This window comes from Chelonoidis abingdonii, chromosome 1, assembly GCF_003597395.2.
Source record: "Chelonoidis abingdonii isolate Lonesome George chromosome 1, CheloAbing_2.0, whole genome shotgun sequence".
Classification (NCBI taxonomy): domain Eukaryota; kingdom Metazoa; phylum Chordata; order Testudines; family Testudinidae; genus Chelonoidis; species Chelonoidis abingdonii.
Window position 1 is genome coordinate 44,522,583 of NC_133769.1, and position 21,633 is coordinate 44,544,215.

The following is a 21,633-nucleotide window of genomic DNA, read 5'->3' on the forward strand; positions in this document are numbered from 1 at the left end:
AAACAAGTTAAGCTATATTTTTCTGAAAAGATGGGGTTTTAGATAAGAACCACGCTTCACACATGTAGCTGTTGAAGAAGTAAAGGAATGTACTTGGAGAAATCTTAAGTTTAAGGAGATCAGCACTGGAACTTTGTGATATTCTTCAAACGTTGCCTGCTTGGATACCCAATGTAGGGAAAGTGCATATCCTCAGTTATGGAGCTAAAATCTTTCTGGATGAAAGTACGTCTTTGTGACTGCCATCCCAAAATAGTAGGCCAATAGGTGGATGAGTAACAATTGCAGCTAACTGTAACTAGCTAACATCAGGCAGGAATGCAGTTAGAGGAAATTGCCTCTGTTCATGTTTTAACTAGGTAAGGTAATTCAAATGTACTTTGGCACACTAGCTCAGTGGTTTGCGCATTGGCCTGCTAACCCCAGGGTTGTGAGTTCAATCCTTAATGGAACCGCTATCTTCAAGCTCTGCCTCTGTTGGGATGGCTCTCTTCATGATGGGCAAGCAAACTCCACTCCAAGATAGAACAGACCCCATCTCAAGCACTGCTCTGTGTGCTACAACTTCTGCAAAAGTTGCACGCTTGAAGGCAGCTATATAGAACTTTTTTTTGGTTTTGTGAGGAATTTGATATAAAATTATCCATCCATGTCCACTAAGTACAGTGCTGGCAGCCAAATGTCATACATGCCCAAAGGTTTAATGTGAGGGTTTGGGGCTGTTTTTATTAATAAACTGGTGGTTCAAAATCCTTAAATTAACAGAAAAAAGCTCAAGGAAATGTTCTTTACTTCCTAGATTTAAACCACATATCAGAAATTGTCACTTAAATATGGCTGAATATCCAGTGTTTTATTAAAAAAAATTTTTTTCCGAGGCAGGGCATATCTGAACTTCTTAGAGTGTTAACTATATGTTGTGCTCTAGGGTAGGAAAGAGGAGCACCTGCAAGGTACATACGTTCAATCTAAAATGTCAGATTTTTTTTTCGCTTGGAAGTAACTGAAACTTAAAACTTCAGTAGCATGACATAGCTATTGTATGTCATGCGTGTAGCTACAAATTTTGTCTAGTCATATCTTGTAAGTTTATAGGCAGGAACACAATGTACTTGAGATTATATGAGTGAATGATGTAAACAGGTCTTTACAATATTCACATGCCACTCTTTATTTGTAGAAGGAAGTCAAGCTGGTATCTAGTGTAGTAGATCTTCTTAGACAAATTGGCAGACAGATGGATCAGTCAAATATTTACTTGAGAGCTTTGAGTGGCATAATTATACTGGAATGTGTTTATGGTTATATCCTGTTTCTGGAAGGCTTCAGTAATACTTGTTTTCTAGTTTGGGATTGATGTTGCGGGGGGTGTTAAATTATGCTTTGTTTTGTTTTTTTTTTCTTTTTTTCCTTGAACCAGCCTTGGGGTTGTCCGATTTGAACTGAAGTTTGGTGTTTTGTTTAGCCACATCTTAATTGTAGGACTTTTGTGAACCACAATACAAGCATCTCCTGTAGTCTGAATATTGGGGAAAGTGATGGGGATTGCTATTTCCTTGAATATAGCAGGTTGAGTGCTTATCAAACTGCATTAATAACATTTTGCAAGTCGTGTATGCTATATATGACCAAAAATGTGAAGGTAGTTTCAGAAAATGTGGATGTGATATTGCTTATTTTACTGCATTTTCTCAAGAAGGAATTTGTGGGGTGTATATGGTAACTTTATTAATAATTTTAAAATCCTAACAAACATCCTGAAAGCAACTTCATTGAAATATAAGCAGTATGTTTAATTTATGGAGTAGATTGTGGATGTGTTTCTGCAAATAAGTGTGAAATCAGTATCTCATTGAAATAAATGGTGTGCTTTCTCTTTCCCTGTGCAAAAAATCCATTTTAAAATGGGCTGTAATTTCTTGGTCTGATCTTTTTAAGGAATTATATGCCTTCTTTAATTTAAATTTTTATATCTTGGACTTCTATATGTATTTATGTACAAAGTGTCTTAAAAACTTCAAAGTTAAAATCTAAATACAAAGCATCACAATTGTTAATTGAACAAAAACCTATAGATAAACTGTGCAGAGAAAACACGTCAGCATTAAAATCCATGACATACCCACCTTTTCAACTTCTCCCAAAAAGAGAGAGCTCCCAGTTAGAGAAAATTTGGAACACTGAAGGCCAAGGAATCTTAAAATAGTCAATCTCAACTTTCCATGTTCTTCAGCATTAACTTCATATTGTTTGAGTTACATCTCCAGCCACTCCTTTCTCTCCTCTTCTTCCCCCCCCCGCCACTGCCCGTTCCCACCCCCCATGGCACGACTTTATGGTCATGAGGATTTCCATAACCGGGGAATCCTGAGCAGGGAACTTTTGTAGGTGATTTCTATTCCTGTTGTGTTGATTGGAGTAGCACTGAGAATCTGTTGCAAAGGGTTGGGTTGTCTCTTTGTTCGTCCCTTGCCTTTTATTTTTTTAAATATGTTTTGTCTGCAGGGTGAATATGTTGGACACTACTCCTGTTCTAGCCCTTCTTAAGATCCTTCACATTTTCTGAGTGACTTGAAGTATTGTGGTAGCTCTCCATTGCACTTTCTCAATCACCTTTATTTGAATGGTTGCAGCATCTTTTTATGTTGTGGACTTGTCTCTCAATAAATACTCCTAACTTCAGGCAGAAAAATTGGAGAGCATAACAGTAAAGAGAGTAAAAAGTCATGTGCAGTGTATATTCACAACACAACTTTCAAGTAGAGCAGGTATTTCGGATGAGAGGCAAATTAGAGCCCACAACAAAGGTTGTCTAGCAAAAACTCTGTCTGCTGTGTTTTAAGGCAAATGCATAAAGGGAGACTGCTGTTGAAGTGTGGGGTTGTTTGGATGGTTTGTTCATTTTAAAGGCTCAATCTTGTCCCTCTCCTCAGCAATCCATCTAAATCCACAATTAACTTAAAAACACGATAAATACTGGCAAGTCACCTGAAAGTGAGAACAGGTGTTTGCATGGCAACACAAATACAATTCAAATATTTGTAATAAAAATAAAGTGAATTCTGTATTGTAATTGAAATCAATATATTTGAAAATATAGAAGACATCCAAAAATATTTAAATAAGTGCCATTCTATTGCACAGCTGTGCAATTAGTTGCAAATGTTTTTTAAATCACTTGACAGCCCTACTTTCTACCAATTTTCCCTTATCCCCAGGATGATATTCAAAGTCAAATGAGACAGAGCTACTTAGTCTTGTCTGACAGACCTGCTATAGGTGTCCAGCCGCTACCTATCCAGCTCCCATGCTGCCTAGACCCGGTTTCACAGCTTGATAATGAGATGCTTCAGCCAGACTTGAAGTCCCTGTTACTGACACTCTAGATGATGTTTAAGTTCTTCAGTCAGAGTCTGCTGTAAATGAGTCCAGGAATTCCTGATACAGAACACAAAGACACTGAGCAGCGACTTATTTTTTAGTATAAAAGAGTTCTTGATATGGTTTGTGAAACATAGTCTAGACCCTGTACAGGCTACAGTTTTGAAGATGCTCCTCAACTGCTTCTTGCAATAACAAAGAGTATTTTTCAAGTCCATTAAGGTCCACCTCACAGCATTCTCAGCTTGCTATCCTCCTGTATAGTTGTGCTCAGTTTTCTCTCACCTGACTGTTTTGAAGTTCAAGGGCCTACTACATACTTGCTCGCTGGTCAGAGAACCTTCTCCTGCCTAGGATGTCAACATCATCCTCTTGAGACTCGCAAGGCCTCCCTTTGAGCCACTTGAAGAATTCTACTTACTTAGAAGATTGTCTCCTAGTTGCTATTATGTCTGTCAGGAGAGTGAACTTCAAGCACTTATGGCTGACCCTCCCTTCAGAATGTGGTGCTGAAATCTCACCCTAAGTTCATCCCCAGAGTTCCATATCAATCAGTTCACTTGTCTTCTTCCCAAAGCACTATGCTATGTCATGAGAGACAGAACTACATGCTAGGTGTTTCGTGTGCCTTAGTTCACTACGTTATCAGAATCAAACCGTTTAGACCCTCTCTTCACTTACTTCTGGCTATAAATGGCAGTTCCAAAGGCCAGGCCATCTCATCATAAAGAATATCTAAGTGGATAACACTGTATATCTTACTGTGCTACTAGATGGCTTCCATTGAACATCAAGACTCACTCAAGCAACATCTCCTGCCTGCTTCAGAAATGTGCCTGTTTCCCAAGTTGGCAAGGCAGTGAAGTCAAGTAACCCACTGACATTTATCAAACCTAATGCATTGGCCTTAAGTACCAAGTTCAGGAGAGCAGTATTACAATCACGGTTTGACTGATATAGCTGGTATTCCTCATTCTACCATACGGGAGAAGGAAGGAGTACTACTTGCCAAGTATCTACTGTGGGATCCACTCTGTTATCGAGAGAGAGAGATTATTTACCTGACAATAACTGTTGGGTTTTTTCCCAGATGTTCACACTGTACAGTCCATGACCCTCCCTCCAGCTCCAATTTAGGAGTCTTCCACTTATACAGACTTCTTTTTCTGATGGCATTGGTGGGGGAAGGGTGTGTCTTGCTGTTCTTCCCTCCCATGAGAGCAAAAGGAGGCAAAGGGGGCTCATGCATGGCCCTGACAGACACTATGGATCAAAAGACCATTGATCCTGAGCACGTGCACACCTACGGTGGGATTCAAGCTGACATCCTGAAAAATCTGTTACTATATGGTAAGCAGCTCTTCTGTAGTTAATTCTTGCCCAACACCACTTCTCAGAGAGCTTGGATTAGGAAGGTAAAAAAACACCACTCCTCAGATGGGTTTGTAGAGCCTGCTAGGTATCTTGATATCTTGGAATTTTAAATTTGATGAATAAATTGCATAATTAAGCCAATTAACTAAGTAAAATGGTAGTGTTTGAGTGAATATTCCTACATGAACACAAATAATTTTTCCAGGTATTTAGAGGATTATACAATAAAAAATGTGTGTAGTATCATGAACTGTAATTTGAATCTCATGCTCATTAACTTAATATCCAGGATATAATTACACATCTAACATCTCTATTTTAGAAATTAAATACAAAACTTAATGAAGTGTAAACATATCCCTCTTAAAAACCTTTTTGTTTCTATGTGGTTTCCAGTCTGAGTAACATTTCTGCTTTTTAAATAAGTTTGCGTCTGAGTTCAGGAGTAAAGAGTGGGGTTAAAACTCCCACTTCATAGTTTTAAAAGTATCTGGAATTACCATGAACTAATTGCTTCCTTATTCTAAATGACTGTTTTCTTTTCAAACAGTGGTTTAGCAAATGTGTAAGCTTTGATTCTGATGTTTATATTTATGCATATTGCAAAAATATTTCTTGAGCGCCTTGTCTCAAGATGACATTAGAAATGCTTTATATCTTATACCTACAAATGTGATTAAAATTCAGATTGGATCTTCCTCTAAGAGGGCTAGGAATAATCCATTATTATGATCACGGGGTTGCAAGTTATTGATCAGCAATTAAAATATCTAAACAAAGCTTGGTGTTAGCTAAAGGAGGGGGAAATCTATCTTTAAATGTTAAGTTCAGAGCCAGTCTTTCACCATCTTAGTGTGACACTAGCTCAAAAAGCTTAACAGAGTTTGTAAAAGACTGGGTTTAGATTTCATGAAGGGTGTAATCATGTGCAATTCATTAAAAGTTAGATCTAATCTATATAATATTCCATCAAGCCACTATAGTTGAATCAATTTGAGGTGGGGTGTTATAGGACTAGAGGTGCTTTTATAAGTTGACTGCCGTGGCACCCAGTTTATCTTTGAGTACAATTCAAGATGCTGGCTTTGACCCAAAAAGTTCTTCACAGTTTGGGTTCTTTGAATCTTGGAGACCAGGTAACGGGTGAAATCAGCTGTGACATCCAAGCTGAAAATTCCTAAACCAGTTTACTGAGAAGTCATGGGTATGTGCCCTCAGCAGAGGGTTCTCTATTCTGGATCTGCTCCTTTTTACTTTTGTCCTCAAGTCCAACAGAACCAGCTTCTTGACATTCAGGACATGTTGCAATGACTTCATATTTCCTGGAGTAAGGAGATAGTTTATTAAAGGGACAGTCAACTTGAAAATCACCCTTTAATGATAACAGGTGCCAATAGCACCTAATCTTACTATAGCTGAAAAAGTTAGCAAAAGTTATTTATTTTTGTATGGCTGGCAATGCTCTGTGTACAGTCACTCTCACTGTTTCCCCTCTTTAGTTAGTGGTCCGCTTTCTCCCTTGCAAAAATGTCCCTTTAACATACGAAATGTATTTTGTGAGAATTATTTTTTAAAAGGGCATCATTTTTGTAGGATATGTGATGGCTTGTACCCCTGGGGGGGATCCAGGAAGCCGTTGGAACTGTTGTGCCCCCAAACCATTCAGCTAGGTTGGCCTCTGCCCCTTCTCTGCTAGTGACTTACAGCAAGCCCCCTCTGGGCCCTGTTATCACCCAGCATGGCAGCAGGTGGTGCCACACACCCAACTGAGTCACCTGAGTGCTTTACCTAGGCCACTCATGGACCGATAATGGAGGCACCAGCCAATTTCCCAGCTCCCAGTCTTGCACTGTCTTGCATTGCAAAGGGGTCTGTACGGTGTGAGCTCACTTAAATTAGTCAGCTTTCCCCTCAATGTGGGGAAGATATGAAACAGCCTTTGTTACCAGAGCTAAGATTTCCAAACACTTCACTCAAAGACACACTGGTTAATATAAAACGGGTTTATTAACTACAGAAAGATAGCTTTTAAGTGATTATAAGTAATAGCAAACCAATGAAAGCAGGTTACCTAGGAACTTAAGCAAAATCGCAGTCTCTCAGGATAGGATTTGAATCTGTAATATCTCACCCTGACGATTCAAACAGGTTTTAGCTTCCTTACACAGGAAGTCCTCTTCTTTCCTGCCTGGGACCCTTTCTCCAGTTAAGTCTTTGTTCCTCTGGTGTTTCCAGGTGTTGTCTTGTAGGGGATCAAGTCCTGGTCATGTCACTTCCCCTTATATAGTTTTTCTATAGGGTGAGAACCCCTTTGTTCCAAGCCAGGTTTCCAGACCTGTTTGTAGAAAAGTATAGGTACCAAGAGTTCAGTATCATGTGATCTGGTCACAAGCCCTTTTGTACTCCGGATGAGTCAGACAGCCTATGGATAATGGCTGCCATGAAGTGTTCCCAGGTGAGGACAAGCCTTATCCATGGTCCATTGTCTTTGTTGGTGGGGCATTAGCTCTGTCTAGCTTCTTCATTGTTGCAGCTGAAAGGCTAGTTGTGGGTGTTTCTAACTTTACAGTATCTTTCAGTAACACATACATAGCAAAACTTTACAACTTCACATACAATCCAATGAGATATTACCGTTTAGCAGATCAAGACTTTTAGAATAATACCTCAAGGCATATTTTGTACAAAACATCATAATTACATCACCATGGTAAATATGAGATGCTTTGGAATGCAGAATGTCAGAGGATATTTTATCAGAAATTGAGCTCTTGAACAAATCAGATAACTTCAAAAAAGCCTGACACATCAAGCAACATACTTCAAATGAAATTATGTGGAGAAAGTCCAGCAAAGAGCAACAAAAATGACTAACAGTCTGGAAAACGTGACCTATGAGGGAAGATTGGGGGAAAAATATGGGTTTGTTTAGTCTGGAGAAGAGAAGACTGAGGACGTAACCTTTACTGTACTTGAAAAATGTTGTCACAAGGGGCAGGGAGAAAAATTGTTCTCCTTAATCTCTGAGGATAGGACAAGAAGCAAATGACTTAAATTGCAGCAAGGGAGGTTAAGGCTGGACATTAGGAAAAACTTCCTAATTGTCAGAGTGGTTAAGCACTGGAATAAATTGCCTACTGAGGTTGTGGAATTTCCATCATTGGAGATTAAGAGTAGGTTAGACAAACACCTGTTGGAGATGGTCTAATACTTAGTCCTGCCCTGAGTGCAGGGGCTGGACAAGATGACCTCTCGAGGTCCCTTCCAATTCTATGGTTCTGAGATAGATATTTAAAATTAAAACTTGGTTCAATGTTCTCAGGCTACGCTACATGCAGTTCTTAAAAAAATAAACTGGTTTTGAAGTTTGACTAAAATAGTTGATATTCATAGTGGTTGACTTGCAACATCTATTGGTACAGTAACATTAAGTTAAGAGCTTTGCCAGCAGAGCTTCCAAGTCTCTGGACCCTGAAATGAGACTAAGAGTTACTTGTGCTATCAATCTTGCAGAAATTGAGTAACGTGGAGTGTCAATGGAATGCATAAATTGCCATATGTGAGGCCCTAAGTGGTGGTTGATGTGGAAGAGTAGGAATTTGCTGCTTTTCCCAAGATGCTAAAACATTACTTGCTGCAGAAGAAGCAAAACTTTCTGAAAAATGAAGCTGTTTCTAGGCTTTAAAAATCCCATTGGAGACACCCCTCAATTGTTTTTAATTGTTTTAACTAACCTCATCTTAAATTCTAGAGTTGACAGGACACACGTTAATTAACATGTGAAAACATCATTAAAAATCCTACTGTAAGCAAGTCCTAATTGAATCAATCTCTCTATTGAGTGTTGTAGCTTTCACATTAACTTTTGCATAGGTGCTTTGCAAATTGATACTAACTCCATCAGCTACACAATTACCTAGTTACCTATCTGCCTCTTCTTGTATTCATTTCTACTAGCTGGTGTCTGGTTAAGAACTCTCAAAATCCTGTTCTTTTTAAAAGAACATCTAGAGGAGCTTACATAAGGATATAAAAAAATAAATGTTTAGACCTTCTGAGCTCTGCTACAACTGATGATTGGTTGCTTCCTGATCTAGAGAAACCTACACCTAGTTTGATTCTATGGAAGAAGGAATGTGGAACTTTTAATTTTAAGCTTTAACCAATGTGAATTTTCTCATCTTTTTTTTTTTTTTTTTTTAGACAATGTCTTCAGCAGTTGTCCAGATATATGCAGCAGATCGCAATGCCATGTGGTCAAAAAAATGCTGTGGAGTAGCCTGCCTTGTAAAAGACAATCCACAAAGGTCTTATTTTATCAGAATATTTGACATCAAGGTGAGAAACTTTTCTGTCTAATTTTTTTACTTGCTACGGTAAGTCATTTTATAGTAAATGTGACATTTCCTTGAATTGTTTGTATGAATTTCATAAAGGGATCTTATAAAGTGAGTAATGCAAGAGTTATGCCTATTAGATTTTAGTATGACTTTGATAAAGTCCCATGTGACATTTTGATAGCAAACTAGGAAAATATGGTCTCGATGGAAATTACTAGGAGTGGTGTGTATAGCTGACTGAACGACTATACTCAGAATCAATGGCTTACTGTCAAACTGGGAGGACCTATCAAGTGGCATCCCACAGGAGTCTGTGCTGGGTCCAGTAATAATTAATATTTTTATTAATAACTTGGATGATGGAATGGAGTCTTCCTATAAAATTTGTGGATGACACCAAGCTGGGAGGAGTTGTAGGTACTATGGAGAACAGGATTGTAATTCAAAATGATTTTGATAAATTGCAGAATTGATATGAAATCTACACTATGAAATTCGGTAAAGACAAGTGGATAGTACTTAAGTATGAAAATCAAATGCCAAATACAAAATGGGGAATAACTGGTGAGGGAATACTGCAGAAAAGAATCTGAGTGGTGTAGTGGGTCACAAATTGAACATGAGTCAGCAGTGTGGTGCTGTTGTAAAAAAATGTATTTAATAGGAGTGCCATGTATAAGATATGGGAAGTAATTGTTCAGCTCTGCTTATCATTGGTGAGGCCTCCACTTCAGTTGTGGGCACGACACATATAGAAAGGATGTAGACAAATTGGAGATACAGCAGAAGATAGCAACAAAGAAAGGTGAAACAAGAAATGTGCAGTTCTAGAGAAGAGAAGGCAATGAATGAGGGAGACACATTTTTCATATATGTAAAAGGCTAACAAAATGGACAGTGATCAGTCGTTCTCCCTGACCAAGAAGTAATCCTCTTAGTTTGCAGCAAGCAGGGGTGAAAGTAAGCTGATGTGGGCCACTACAGTGTGCTGGTAAAGTCGCTGCTAGTACCGGCCTGTACCCAGCTGACCTTAAAGTGCTGCCCCTTTTGCGCCCCCCTCCCTCATCAGCAGTCCTGCCAGATCCCTACCGTGCTGCCATGGCAAAGGACCCTGCTTAAAGCGCTGCCGCGGCGTGGGCCGGGTAGTGCAGATGGGCTGGCTGGGGAATGCTGACCCCCCAGCTCTGCCCCTTCTGCCCAAGGCGCCGGCCCGCGTACTGGTAAGTCCTGTGTTCTACTTTTACCCCTGGAAGCAAGGAAGATGTAGAAAGCTTTTCCTAGTATCTAACCTAATTGTAAGGATAGTTAAGCTCTGGAACAGGTTACTAGTGAGGTTGTGGAATCCTTTATCCTTGGAGGTTTTTAAGGACAGGTAAGGCAAACATTTGTTGGGTATGGTCTAGATATACTTATTCCTGCCTTAGCACAGAGAGATGGTTTAGATGATCTTTTGAGGTCCCTTCTAGCCCTATGTTTCTATGATGGGGGAGGAGAGGAAATTGTAGGGGGCATTTTTCATATTTAAGTATGCTGTGTAACTGACATTTTTAAATTCATATTTTAAATTAAACTGACAGACACTTTTTTTTCATTTCTAAGCATCGTTTCATCTGAGCCATAATTTTAAAGAGAGGCTCCTGTGAGCTGTTTCTAGAGGAAATCATGGGGAGTTGGTGCAGTATCACTGGTACGCCAACTCTGAGCAGTTATCTAGACAAGGGATCGGCAACCTTTGGCACATGGCCAGTCAGAGAAATCTGCTGGCGGGCTGGGATGGTTTGTTTACCTTCAGCATCCACAGGTTCGGCCTATCACAGCTCCCACTGACTGCGGTTTGCTGTTCCAGGCCAGTGGGGGCTGTGAGAAATGGTATGGGCCAAGGGATGTGCTGGCTGCTGCTTCCCGTAGCCCCCATTGGCCTGGAATGGTGAACCACAGCCAGTGGGAGCTGTGATAGGCCGAACCTGTGGATGCTGAAGGTAAACAAACCATCCCGTCCTGCCAGCGGCTTTCTGTGATGGGCCACCTGTCAAAGGTTGACGATCCCTGGTCCAAACCAAGTAGGTGTCACAACCTGAGAGTATCTGTTTTGGAAAGTGCTGAATAAACAAAAGTATACCCTATAGCAGGGGTAGGCAACCTATGGCACAGGTGCCGAAGTCAGCATGCAAGCTGATTTTCAGTGGCACTCACACTGCCCGGGTCCTGGCTGCCAGTCCGGGGGGCTCTGCATTTTAATTTAATTTTAAATGAAGCTTCTTAAACATTTTAAAAGCCTTATTTACTATACATAAAACAATAGTTTAGTTATATATTATAGACTTATAGAAAGAGACCTTCTAAAAACGTTAAAATGTATTACTGGCACGAAAAACCTTAAATTAGAGTTAAAAAATGAAGACTTGGCACACCACTTCCGAAAGGTTGCCTACCCCGGCCCTATAGCATGTACTGTACAATAGATTTTCCCATTGTACCCTGCTAATGTGTCTCAATTCAGACAAAGCTTTCAAAGATGCCTAAATCGCATGTTCAAAAGAGACTTGAGCACCAAGGAGCCATATGTCTGATTTTTGTCACTTGATCATTAGGCACTGGACTGAGACCACCTATTGTTTTGATATTGAACTCTTGTAACACCTTTCATTCAGTCATTTTAGAACACTTCACAAAGGTGAAATTTTGTAGTCTTCCAATTGTTACAAACCTGACCTTAATGTGACACAGCAACCTGTGAATGAAAGGTTCCATAGCCCCTGTCTTATTTTGTCCCATTATTTAGATTTTGACGAGTGTCATTGTATATGTATAAAATTTTGAAAGATATAGTGTATTGATAAAAGAACAGGAGTACTTGTGGCACCTTAGAGACTAACAAATTTATTTCAGCATGAGCTTTCATGAGCTACAGCTCACTTCTTTGGATGCACAGAATGGAACACAGACTTTTTGCGGATACAGACTAACACGTCTGCTACTCTGAAACCAGTGTATTGATGATATCTGAAAACTTGGGCAATAATATAGTAACCTGTACGAATAATTTGGCTTTCCTGCAAGCTCCAGTAATCATCATCTGATTTAGATTGTAAGCTCGGTGGGGAAGACACCATCTCTTCTTTTTGTGTGTGTGTCTGTGTGTGTACATGCAGTATCTACCAAAATAGGGCTGTGATCTCCAGTTGTGGCCTCTGAGCACTATTGCAATACAAGTTTGTCTAGTCAGTCTTTGTAATTAAAAAAAAAAAAAAATTCTTCAGTTTTCAGTATCTGCATTTCTTTCCTTTCCAGGATGGGAAACTATTGTGGGAGCAGGAACTGTACAATAATTTTGTATATAATAGTCCTAGAGGATATTTTCATACCTTTGCTGGAGATGTAAGTTTCAGTATTTACTTAATTCTTTGAAATCTTTGTCCTGCTTTTTTTCTTTGCACAATAGCTTCTTTTTATATATCATGTTTTTCACCTTTCACTTTGTAAATCAAGTAATTTTATAAAGTACAGTATCACCTATATCTTCTTGCTAGCAACTTGTTGCAGAGTTAATTATAAATAAGAACTTTTTCTAATGTCAGTGGTAAAATAGAAAATCTAAACTGCAAATGGAACAGGAGCACAAAAACACCTCTTTAATGTGCTCTTTCTCTGACAAAGAAATAGCACCTTCAGTTGCAACTGATAGTTGCTTCATTAGTGTCACCAAAGAAGCATTTTCAGGGACATAAGCAATTTTTATGTATCCTTAACATAATTTTCTTTTTTGTCATTCTGTGTACTTTAAATATTGCTAAGATCTGACAAAATGTGGACTTTGTTAGGAAAAAAAAAATCACAATTTGAATATATTTTTTAATTGGGCGTTAGTATTTGCTTCTACATTCTTCACTTAAAATTATAAGGTGATGAGTCTTAATTGTTTCCAACTTATTCCTTCATAAAAAAAATCTGTTCACTTAAATTATGAAATATACTAAAAATTAAGCTTTTTTAAAAAAAAAATCTTATAAACAACTTTCTTCATCTCTAGTGGGGGGCAAAACTGATTATGTTTTCTTTCAGACATGTCAGGTTGGTCTTAATTTTGCTAATGAAGAAGAAGCTAAAAAATTCCGGAAAACAGTAACTGATTTGCTTGGACGACGGCAAAGAAAATCTGGTAAATATCCAATTTAATGCCTCATTAAATTGAGGCTAGGCTAGAGGTGTAGGGGGGATTAGCTGATACTTCTATATCTGAAAGCTGTATAAGAACTTAGTGAAACTAATGTCTGAATATGGCACTGTGTAAGCTTATTTCATGTGTGATATAGAAAAATATACAGTACAAATTTCCTGAAGTAATACAAAAATTGGTTCATCTTAAAGTCTCTTTGCAATTTGAGGCTCCGCTAATATGTGGTATTTGAAAGCACAGACGGGAGGGGGTAAAGCAAGCTTACTTTGAACTGGAAATCTTTACATAAGTTGTAGACAATTTAAACTAACCAGCCATTCAGCTCTGGGGTTCTCTTAACTAACTCTGTTTAAATTTGGCCCAAATGATTAGTAACTGAAATCTCTTACTATCTGGTATGTCCAGTAGTCCATGTGAAATTGACTATTGGTATCAATCCAGTTATTTGTGGAGAAATGTCTTATTCACAATTGGTAAGGCTACCTATGTGTTATGGCATGAAAAAATCACAGAAAATGATACTTTTTTTTTCTTGTTTGAGTTTTTTCTATGTCCGTGTCTCACCCTGCAGTGGGGGCTTCTGCAACTCCTGTGTTCTTAGGGGCTGGCCCCCTGCTCCAGGTGTTTGTTGTCTTAGAGCACCAGGTCACAGCACTGCTCAAATATGGCCCAGTCATCCCTCCCACTGTGGCGGAGGGTTGGGTGAGTGAAACTTGGAGGGTGCTGCAACCCCCCATGCACCTGGTTACAACACCCAGAGCAGAGTGCTAGGTCCGGCCCCAAGGGACACTGGAGCCAAGTTTAGGGTTGTGGCTCCAGAGGTAGATGGTGCTGCTGCAAATAATTGATGTCCCCCTGATGATGCAAAGAGGATATTTATCAAAAATCATGTGGCAGTCAAGTGACTTAATAAATTTACTATGACTGTGCCATTATTTTTGATTTAAAAAAAAAAAAAAAAACTGACACATCTGCTGCCCTAACAATTGGTAATCAAACCAGAGGCCAAAACCTGAATACATTTAGAGGCTACGGGCCTGATCCTGCAATGCATTCCCTATTGAATTCTGTTCTTCATTGGGGCCCCATGCAGGCAGAGCTCACTGCAGGATTGGAGCCTACATTTCTTTGGGTGGGATTCCCTAAATTGTGTAGTTTCCTAAGTCTGGGTTTAAGCATTAAATCTGTTTTAGGCTGTGTTGCAATTAACAAAACTCCCACCAAACTCCGTAGGCGTCTAAACTCGGCACCTGAATTTTCAGAGTAAAAGTTTCCTAAACATTTAAGTTTCTGCCTCTGGGTATACACACTGCTGCCTCGCTGTAGGTGTCTGGGTACCTTCTCCCATCTCAGCCCCAGCAAGATTCACAAACTAGAGAAAGATAGGTGGTTGGATACCAGTCTTGCATGCATGCCTGCTCCAGTAGCTGTGCTCAGAAGTCACCTACCAGATTCGATTCCATTCAGAATCTGACTGGAGGAGATGGTGGAGGTGCCCTTTATAACTTTTGTGGCTAGAACACTCACCTAGGATATGGGAGACGAGACCCAGGTTCAATCCCCCTCTGTCTGAGGGGGAGAGGATTTGAACAGGGATCCCCATATTTCTCAGAATTAGAGCTCAATGATTAGAGCAATGGGATAGTCTGATGTGAGACTGCTTCAGTCTCTCCTGTTCAAGTTGTTCCACTTCAGATAAATAGTCACTGAATCAAGGGGTCTGGACCCTGCATCTACCACCATGCTCCAGAGTCATTCCATAGCTTTTGCATTTGCATGTGCCTAATGACTCTTTATTTTATTTATGATTAATAATAAAATAGTCAATGAGCTAACGGTGATAAAGTGGGCACCACCATCACCTCCTGTTTTGTATGAAGTAAGGCAGGCACCTAATTCCTTCTCACAACACACACCTTGGTGCCTTTGCCTCCTGACTCCAGGAGAGAGGTTCCCGGCAGTGAATCACTGGTAGAAATAGGCACTTATCACCAAGAGAGAATAGAGACTTAGGACACACCGATTTCATTGGCATCTCCCATTGCTAGCTTAGGTGGCCCCCCACCAACCATGCTGGCTTTTGTGGATCACTGTCTGTAGTGCCTGTCTCAAATCATTCATTTTATAGGAAGCCAACGTGCATAACTAAGGCTTTAAACTGCAGTGTTGTTCCTGTGATTATTTAGGCACTTAAATGTTAGGCATTGTGACACTTGACATCACAATACTTTGTGAATGTCTAGAGTTAGAACATATTAGTGGGAATGGTGCCTTGCTTTAACTATTCATTGGGTAGATATGTTCTCCAAAGCTATAAGCCTTGCAACTTTCACAAACCCAAAGTTTCACTTTCATAAAGATACTACTACAAGTAAAGCAACATTTTAAAACTCTAAAAGCTTTTATTCATATATGGCTGCAGAGCAGACTTCTCCATGATGTTGGCCATGGTAAACTTTCTTCAAAAATACAGGAGAAAGATGATTATTAAAACTAGCATTATTTTTATTATAGTATTTCTTTCATGTAAAGACACTTTTATTTTAGTACACAATATAAGCACACCGTTATTAACCTGTACTGCTTTGTGTTCTTAAACTTTGTTTTATGCACCGTAGTAACATTGACTTATTCATGTTTTTTGTAAAGTTTCTCTGTTTTAATTAAAAAGGCTACATAATCAACAGCTACTTAATTATATCGTTTTCAGTTGATTGCTGTTCTCCTTTTTAATTAATTTCTAGGGTTTTTTTCCTTTCATGTTCAAAACTTGTGAAGTTCTCTGATCAAGCCACCAGATGGAGTTCTGAATTTATATACCTCAGACACGATTTTATCTAATTTTGGGTGTTTGAATTAATAGCTATTATATTTCTCACTTATCTAAAGACTACACAAGTATAGCTTGATTAGTAAATTGATATGCTTACATAATGCTTCTGATGACTCTCCCTTGTTTCATCAGATGTAGAAATAATGTATACTAATACTTTTAGTGCTGTCTCTGCACATGGTATTAGAATAGTCATAAAAATCGAGTGGTCTTGGTAACGGATGATACTCTAGACTTCCCAGGAATTACTTTTGATAATGCCAAACATTGGAATGTTAATCTTTTTCTGCTTTTTACAAGAATCCTATCACTCTAGTATATCTCTCAGAATAAACTTCACCTGGAACAGGTGCCACCTGACATATTGGCAAGTGGTCACACTGCCAAAATACTTCTGGCAGGCTCTGACTAGCCCGCAAGACTACTAGAAAAGTTTCCAGTTGTCCCTTGAGGCTTTTCATCATTGGAAGACAGTGCGCAAAACAATTCTATGCTCTTTTGAACTAGCCTCTTGGAGCTGAGGCTCGCACATAGAATTTGTACTTGCACTTTCTCGTTTTCTGCAAGCCTCTTCCTACTAGAAGTGCTGGGATGTGATAAGGACGCTGATTCTTTAACAGAGGTGCCCAGGAGCAGCAGCAACAGCCACCCAGAGGTGCCCAGGAGCTCATCATCTAGCAAGGCTAAAATAGATATTTGGAAGACAGGAAAAAGAGGGGAGACCCCTGGTGTTCCCTAAAAGGGAAATAACAGTGTGGAGGGGAGAGTGTAGCAGAATCGTCTGGTAGGTCTGAGTGCAGGTAAACAAAAAAAGGAGTATAGATTGACTGAGTAGTAAACAAGAGGAGAAAGAAATTGAGTTGGAGGAGGAATGGATGGATAGAAAGAGAATCTGGGTGAAGGAAGGAGAGAATTAAACAGGAGAGGTAGAATGGAGCGGAAAAAACACAAATTACTGAACATGTTCTGATTGGGTGATTGGAGGTTTTTGGTGGTGTATGGCTGTGACTGACTCCTAATCAAGCACAGGTGAGAACACTCATAAAACAAAAGTTTTAAGCCCATGTAGCTAAATGGATAAAACAAAAGGAAATAGGGGCAAAGAGTCTTCACTGTATCTTCCACCTCTACACCCAAGCAGTATTGGTTTGTGGAGTGTTAGAGAGAGATTTTTGTTCTCAAATGCTACAGATTTTGGCCGGGAAGGTAATTTAACCTTCTTGTAGACCTGCAGCCATGCCCTTTGCTTCTTGTCAGCCCCTTCTCTCTCTACCTCTCCTGAAAAGATATCCTTACCTGCCCTCACCTTAAATTCTGAAGGAACAGAACTAGAAGTCTTACATTGGCTCCCAATTTAGATCTCTGAAGAGTCATCTTAAAAAACACCGGGCCATTTCTAGAGTAACAGCTGGCAGCTTTTCTTTGAACATCTAACTGCGGGAGGAAAGCTACCACTTCCCCCGCAATCCAATTGTTACTCACCAGAGCTTTTATGATCAGTTTCAGTTGTCTGACTGGAAAATAGGTAGCTCTGAAAGCTGTAATTAGACACCCTGCTTTGAACAAGTTAGTCATCTTAAATCCATACTTAATCAAAAATGCTGAGTACATGCCACTTCAGTTGACTTCATTTGTAGTATGGGTGCTCAGTGCCTTTAACATCAAGGCTGCTTTCAGTTAGATGACTAATTTTAAACCAGAAACTTAAAGTTTAGCTGCTTGCTGCATTAGGAGGGATAATCAGGAAGCTAATATAGGTAAATAAAAACACACATCCGTTTGTGCAATAAAGTAAATCTAAATTAAACCTTCCCACTTTAATTCCAAAAAACAAATGAACTGATCCCAAATATGTCTCTCACACAAGCATTTACAAACAGAGTGCATATGGGTGAAGAAGAGAATAATATTGCTGGAGGGAAAGCCATTTTAAATGGTATAGTTCAATATCACAGCTGACCCCTCTGGTTGCCAGTTAAAGCTGTAGGTTGGTGGCCAAGTTGGCCCTATTTGGCTTGTTCAGCTTTAGACCTATATGAAATACTTGCAATTAAATTCTAATATTTCAGAATGTAATATTTTTTGCTTCAGTGGGGGACAGTGTTTCTTAGTGGATAGAACATTGGACTGTGAGTTTGGGAGACCTGCATTCTAACCCCCGCCAAGCCACTGGCCTGCTGGGTGACCTTGGGCAAGTTGTCACTTCTGTGCCTCAGTTTCCCCATCTGTAAAATTGGGGTGATGCCTCCTTTATAAAGTGCTGTGAGATCTACTGATAAAAGCGCTATATAAGCACTTCAGATTGTGAGTAGTTTCACCTAAATGACTAAAGTTGCATGGTGTCTGTTCAGAGGGGACTTTACAGAGCAGAGTGCATTCTCTTTAGAAGTTCTGTTTTAACAATCTTTGCATCAAACACATTTTTAAATTTTTCATTTGAAAGCTAACATTATGTGAACACGTCACTGTACAAAATGTTAAGGCCTCAAATTGGTCTTAATCAAATTTTCAGTTGGGGAAAAAGGTAGCTAGTTCCGCACAGTCTTACTCAGTGTAAACTGTTCAAACTGCTAATTCTTTCCTAATGTGGGTTTTATAGTTCTGTAACTTCTAATTTTGCTGTGATGATTAGGCTGTCTGTGGCATATAATCTAAGGCCCTGACTCTCCAAAGACTAAGCATATGCTTCGCTGTAAGCATGAGAAGTCTCAATTCTTCTTCGAGTGCTTGCTCATATCCATTCCAGTTAGGTGTGTGCGCGCCGCGTGCACGTTCGTCGGAAGATTTTTACCCTAGCAACACTCGGTGGGTCGGCAGGGCGCCCCCTGGAGTGGCACCGCTATGGTGCCGGATATATACCCCTGCCGACCCAGCCGCCCTTCAGTTCCTTCTACCGCCCGTGTCGGTTGTTGGAACAGTGGATGCAGCAGCTTAGCGACCTCACCGCTTCCGCTAGCTACTCGTAGTTCTTGTGTTATAGTCATTGTTATATCCTTTAGTTGCATATTACTTATGCGTTTTTTTCTTAACTAGTCTAGTTAGTTTATAATAGTTGGCAGGGTTCGGGCAGTAGCCCCTTCCCGATAGTGCCGGGAACCCATGCCCGGCTTACCGGTTTCTTAGACTGTGCTTGGACACCTAGACCGTTGCTTGACAGGAGACTCCACGACTATCGCTTGTTTAGGGTGCCTCGGGGACTGAATTCAACAGCTAAGTTGCCCAATTTGCAGGCGTTTAAGCCGAGAACAAAACGGAGCGCACTTTCATTTCCCCTCCACCTTCTGCAACGAGCGCAGGCTACTCGGCGAGACAGAAGCGCCTCCTCGCACCGACCCCTCCGGGCATGGCCATTACTTGCACCGAGTCGGACTCGCACCGTCTCCCTCATCTCTGAGGCGTTGCGGAAAGCCACGCTCTTCTGCCAGTGCTGACAGCTCCGCGGCACGCGCCTGGGTTGACTCGACCCGGCTCCTGCTTGCTTCTTGTGCCAACTGCACCGCCAGCCAGAGACTCATTTCAGTTGGATCGCCTGGCACCACACCTGCAGAGACGCTGAGGACACCGCCACTGTTGATTCCGGTCCCGCTGGCCGTTGATTCCAGTGCCTGCCTGCTCCGTGGCATATCGCCGTGGTTGAGCCCTGCTCCTGCTGTTCCGTGCCAACTGCACCGCAGCCAGAGAGCTTGTCTAGTCGGATCACCCGGCAACGACACCTGTGCGAGCCACCGACAAACTAGCGACGCGGCACCGTCGCTCCGGTCCGCAAGGGCCGTCGATCCAGTGCCTGGCGCTCCCGCGCTACGCGCGTGGTTGAGCCTCCTGCTCCTGTTCTTCCGTGCCAATCGGCCAACTGCAGCCAGGGAGCTCATCGTAAGTTCGGATTGCCCGCTCCGACAAGCATGCCGCAGCACAAACAAACGTCGGCACCGTTCGATCCGGTCCATAAAGGGCCGTCGATCCAGTGCCTGCCTGCTGGCCTCGGCGCCACACGTGTCGAGCTCCCCTGCCTCTTCTTCCCGTGCGACAGCACCGCAGACAGAGAGCTCTGTCTAAGCCAGATCGCACCGGCAGCCGTACACCTGCTGATGGGCACTGGCGAATCAAGCACTGTCGATCCCGGTCCCACAAGGGCCGTAGAATCCTGTGCCTGACAGCTCCCTGGTACGCCTGTTGGTCGAGCTTACTGTTCCTCCACGCGAGGACAAATTTCCAACGGCGAGGGATCTCATGCCCTGACAGAGTTTTCTGCCTGACATCCGCACCGTTGGTGTGGGTATTGTCTCTGGCAAGCCACCTTGAATAAGGACCATCCTCTGTTCAGCGCAGCAGAGTGGCAACCTGTTCAATGATCATAGGTCCTACCTGCAGACGCCCCACGTCGTGTCGGGCTCCCACTCCCACCCTCTTTACAATCCCGATGCTGTTCTCCTCGGCACGGTTCGCACTCGCGCGCAACAGGTCGTGTCACCGTTCACCGACTCCGATATATCTCGGCACCCGTTCGTGCTCTCCAGCAACTGCCTATTGGGCAACTGTGGCTACCGGAGCCGCTCCCAACCTCGAATCTCGTTCGACCCGGCACCGCTCTGGTCTCAGGTCCGGATCCGTTCCGGGTACCACTGCGCCTTCCGGTACCGGTCCAGGTGCCGAGTTGGGCAAGTGCTGGTAGAGTCAGGACTCTGCCCGTGGTTTTTCAGGCACCTCCATGGCCATTCCGGGCACGCATCAGTGTCTTCCCACCGGACAGCTTTATGCTCAGGACCGCGATTCAGTTGTCCTACCACAACTTGAGAGCCCATCAGGACCTCCTATGGAAGGTAGCACTCAATGTGGACCTCCAGGCAAGAGGTCCCGGAGGTAGGGGACCGGTAGTGCACATCCTATCGGCGGTTGCCCCACTAGAGGGCCCGACCTGTTTATTCGGACCATCCAGGCGAATGCCGATGCTCTATGGAGGGTACAACTACTTGTCTGTCCATCTCCTTCCCTGCTCACTAGTCATTCATTGGTTGAGAAAAAGGGAACGCATGGCCAACAGGCCGCCACCCCCCCCGAAATCGAAGGGGCTAGGCAAATGACCCTACTCGGCCGCAGGTGCATTCTGCAAGGCCTTATAGCCCTGCGTGGCAATCAATAAGCCCTGCTTAGCCCCTATAATCATAACACCTGGAATTACGGTGGATAAAGTTATGGAGCTCTCCATCAAGTTCCCGCCAAGAATTCATTGCCCTCTGGAGGAAGAGAAAAGGCGGCCAGAGCTTCTCTCCAGGCCTCGTTACATGAGGAGCATCTCCTGGCTTCAGGTTTCAAACTCCGGCCTGTCACGACTTACCATTGTGGTAAAGGCCTCTTTGCGGGGAAATCAACCCCAGGCTGAAAAACCTGAAGGGCAACAGGGTCCTAATGTACTCTCTCTGGGCGTGCGTACGCCGACGACCATCTGCAGGCCTTTCCATCCCCAGCCACACGGCCAACACTCTGTTGCCTAGCCAGATAGAACTTTCAAAGGTGCGTCCGAGGGCTGCATG

General features: G+C 41.8%; 1 protein-coding gene across 2 annotated transcripts in view; it reads left to right on the plus strand.

Annotated features, from left to right (window-relative positions):
- Positions 1-21,633, plus strand: part of WASL (WASP like actin nucleation promoting factor) — an 81,012-nt gene that overhangs the window by 24,781 nt on the left and 34,598 nt on the right. For both annotated transcript variants that reach the window (XM_032768828.2, XM_032768829.2), the window contains exons 2-4: positions 8,959-9,093; positions 12,387-12,473; positions 13,158-13,254. In XM_032768828.2, coding sequence (XP_032624719.1) covers positions 8,959-9,093; positions 12,387-12,473; positions 13,158-13,254 — 319 coding nt within the window. The remainder of the gene's footprint in view (positions 1-8,958; positions 9,094-12,386; positions 12,474-13,157; positions 13,255-21,633) is intronic.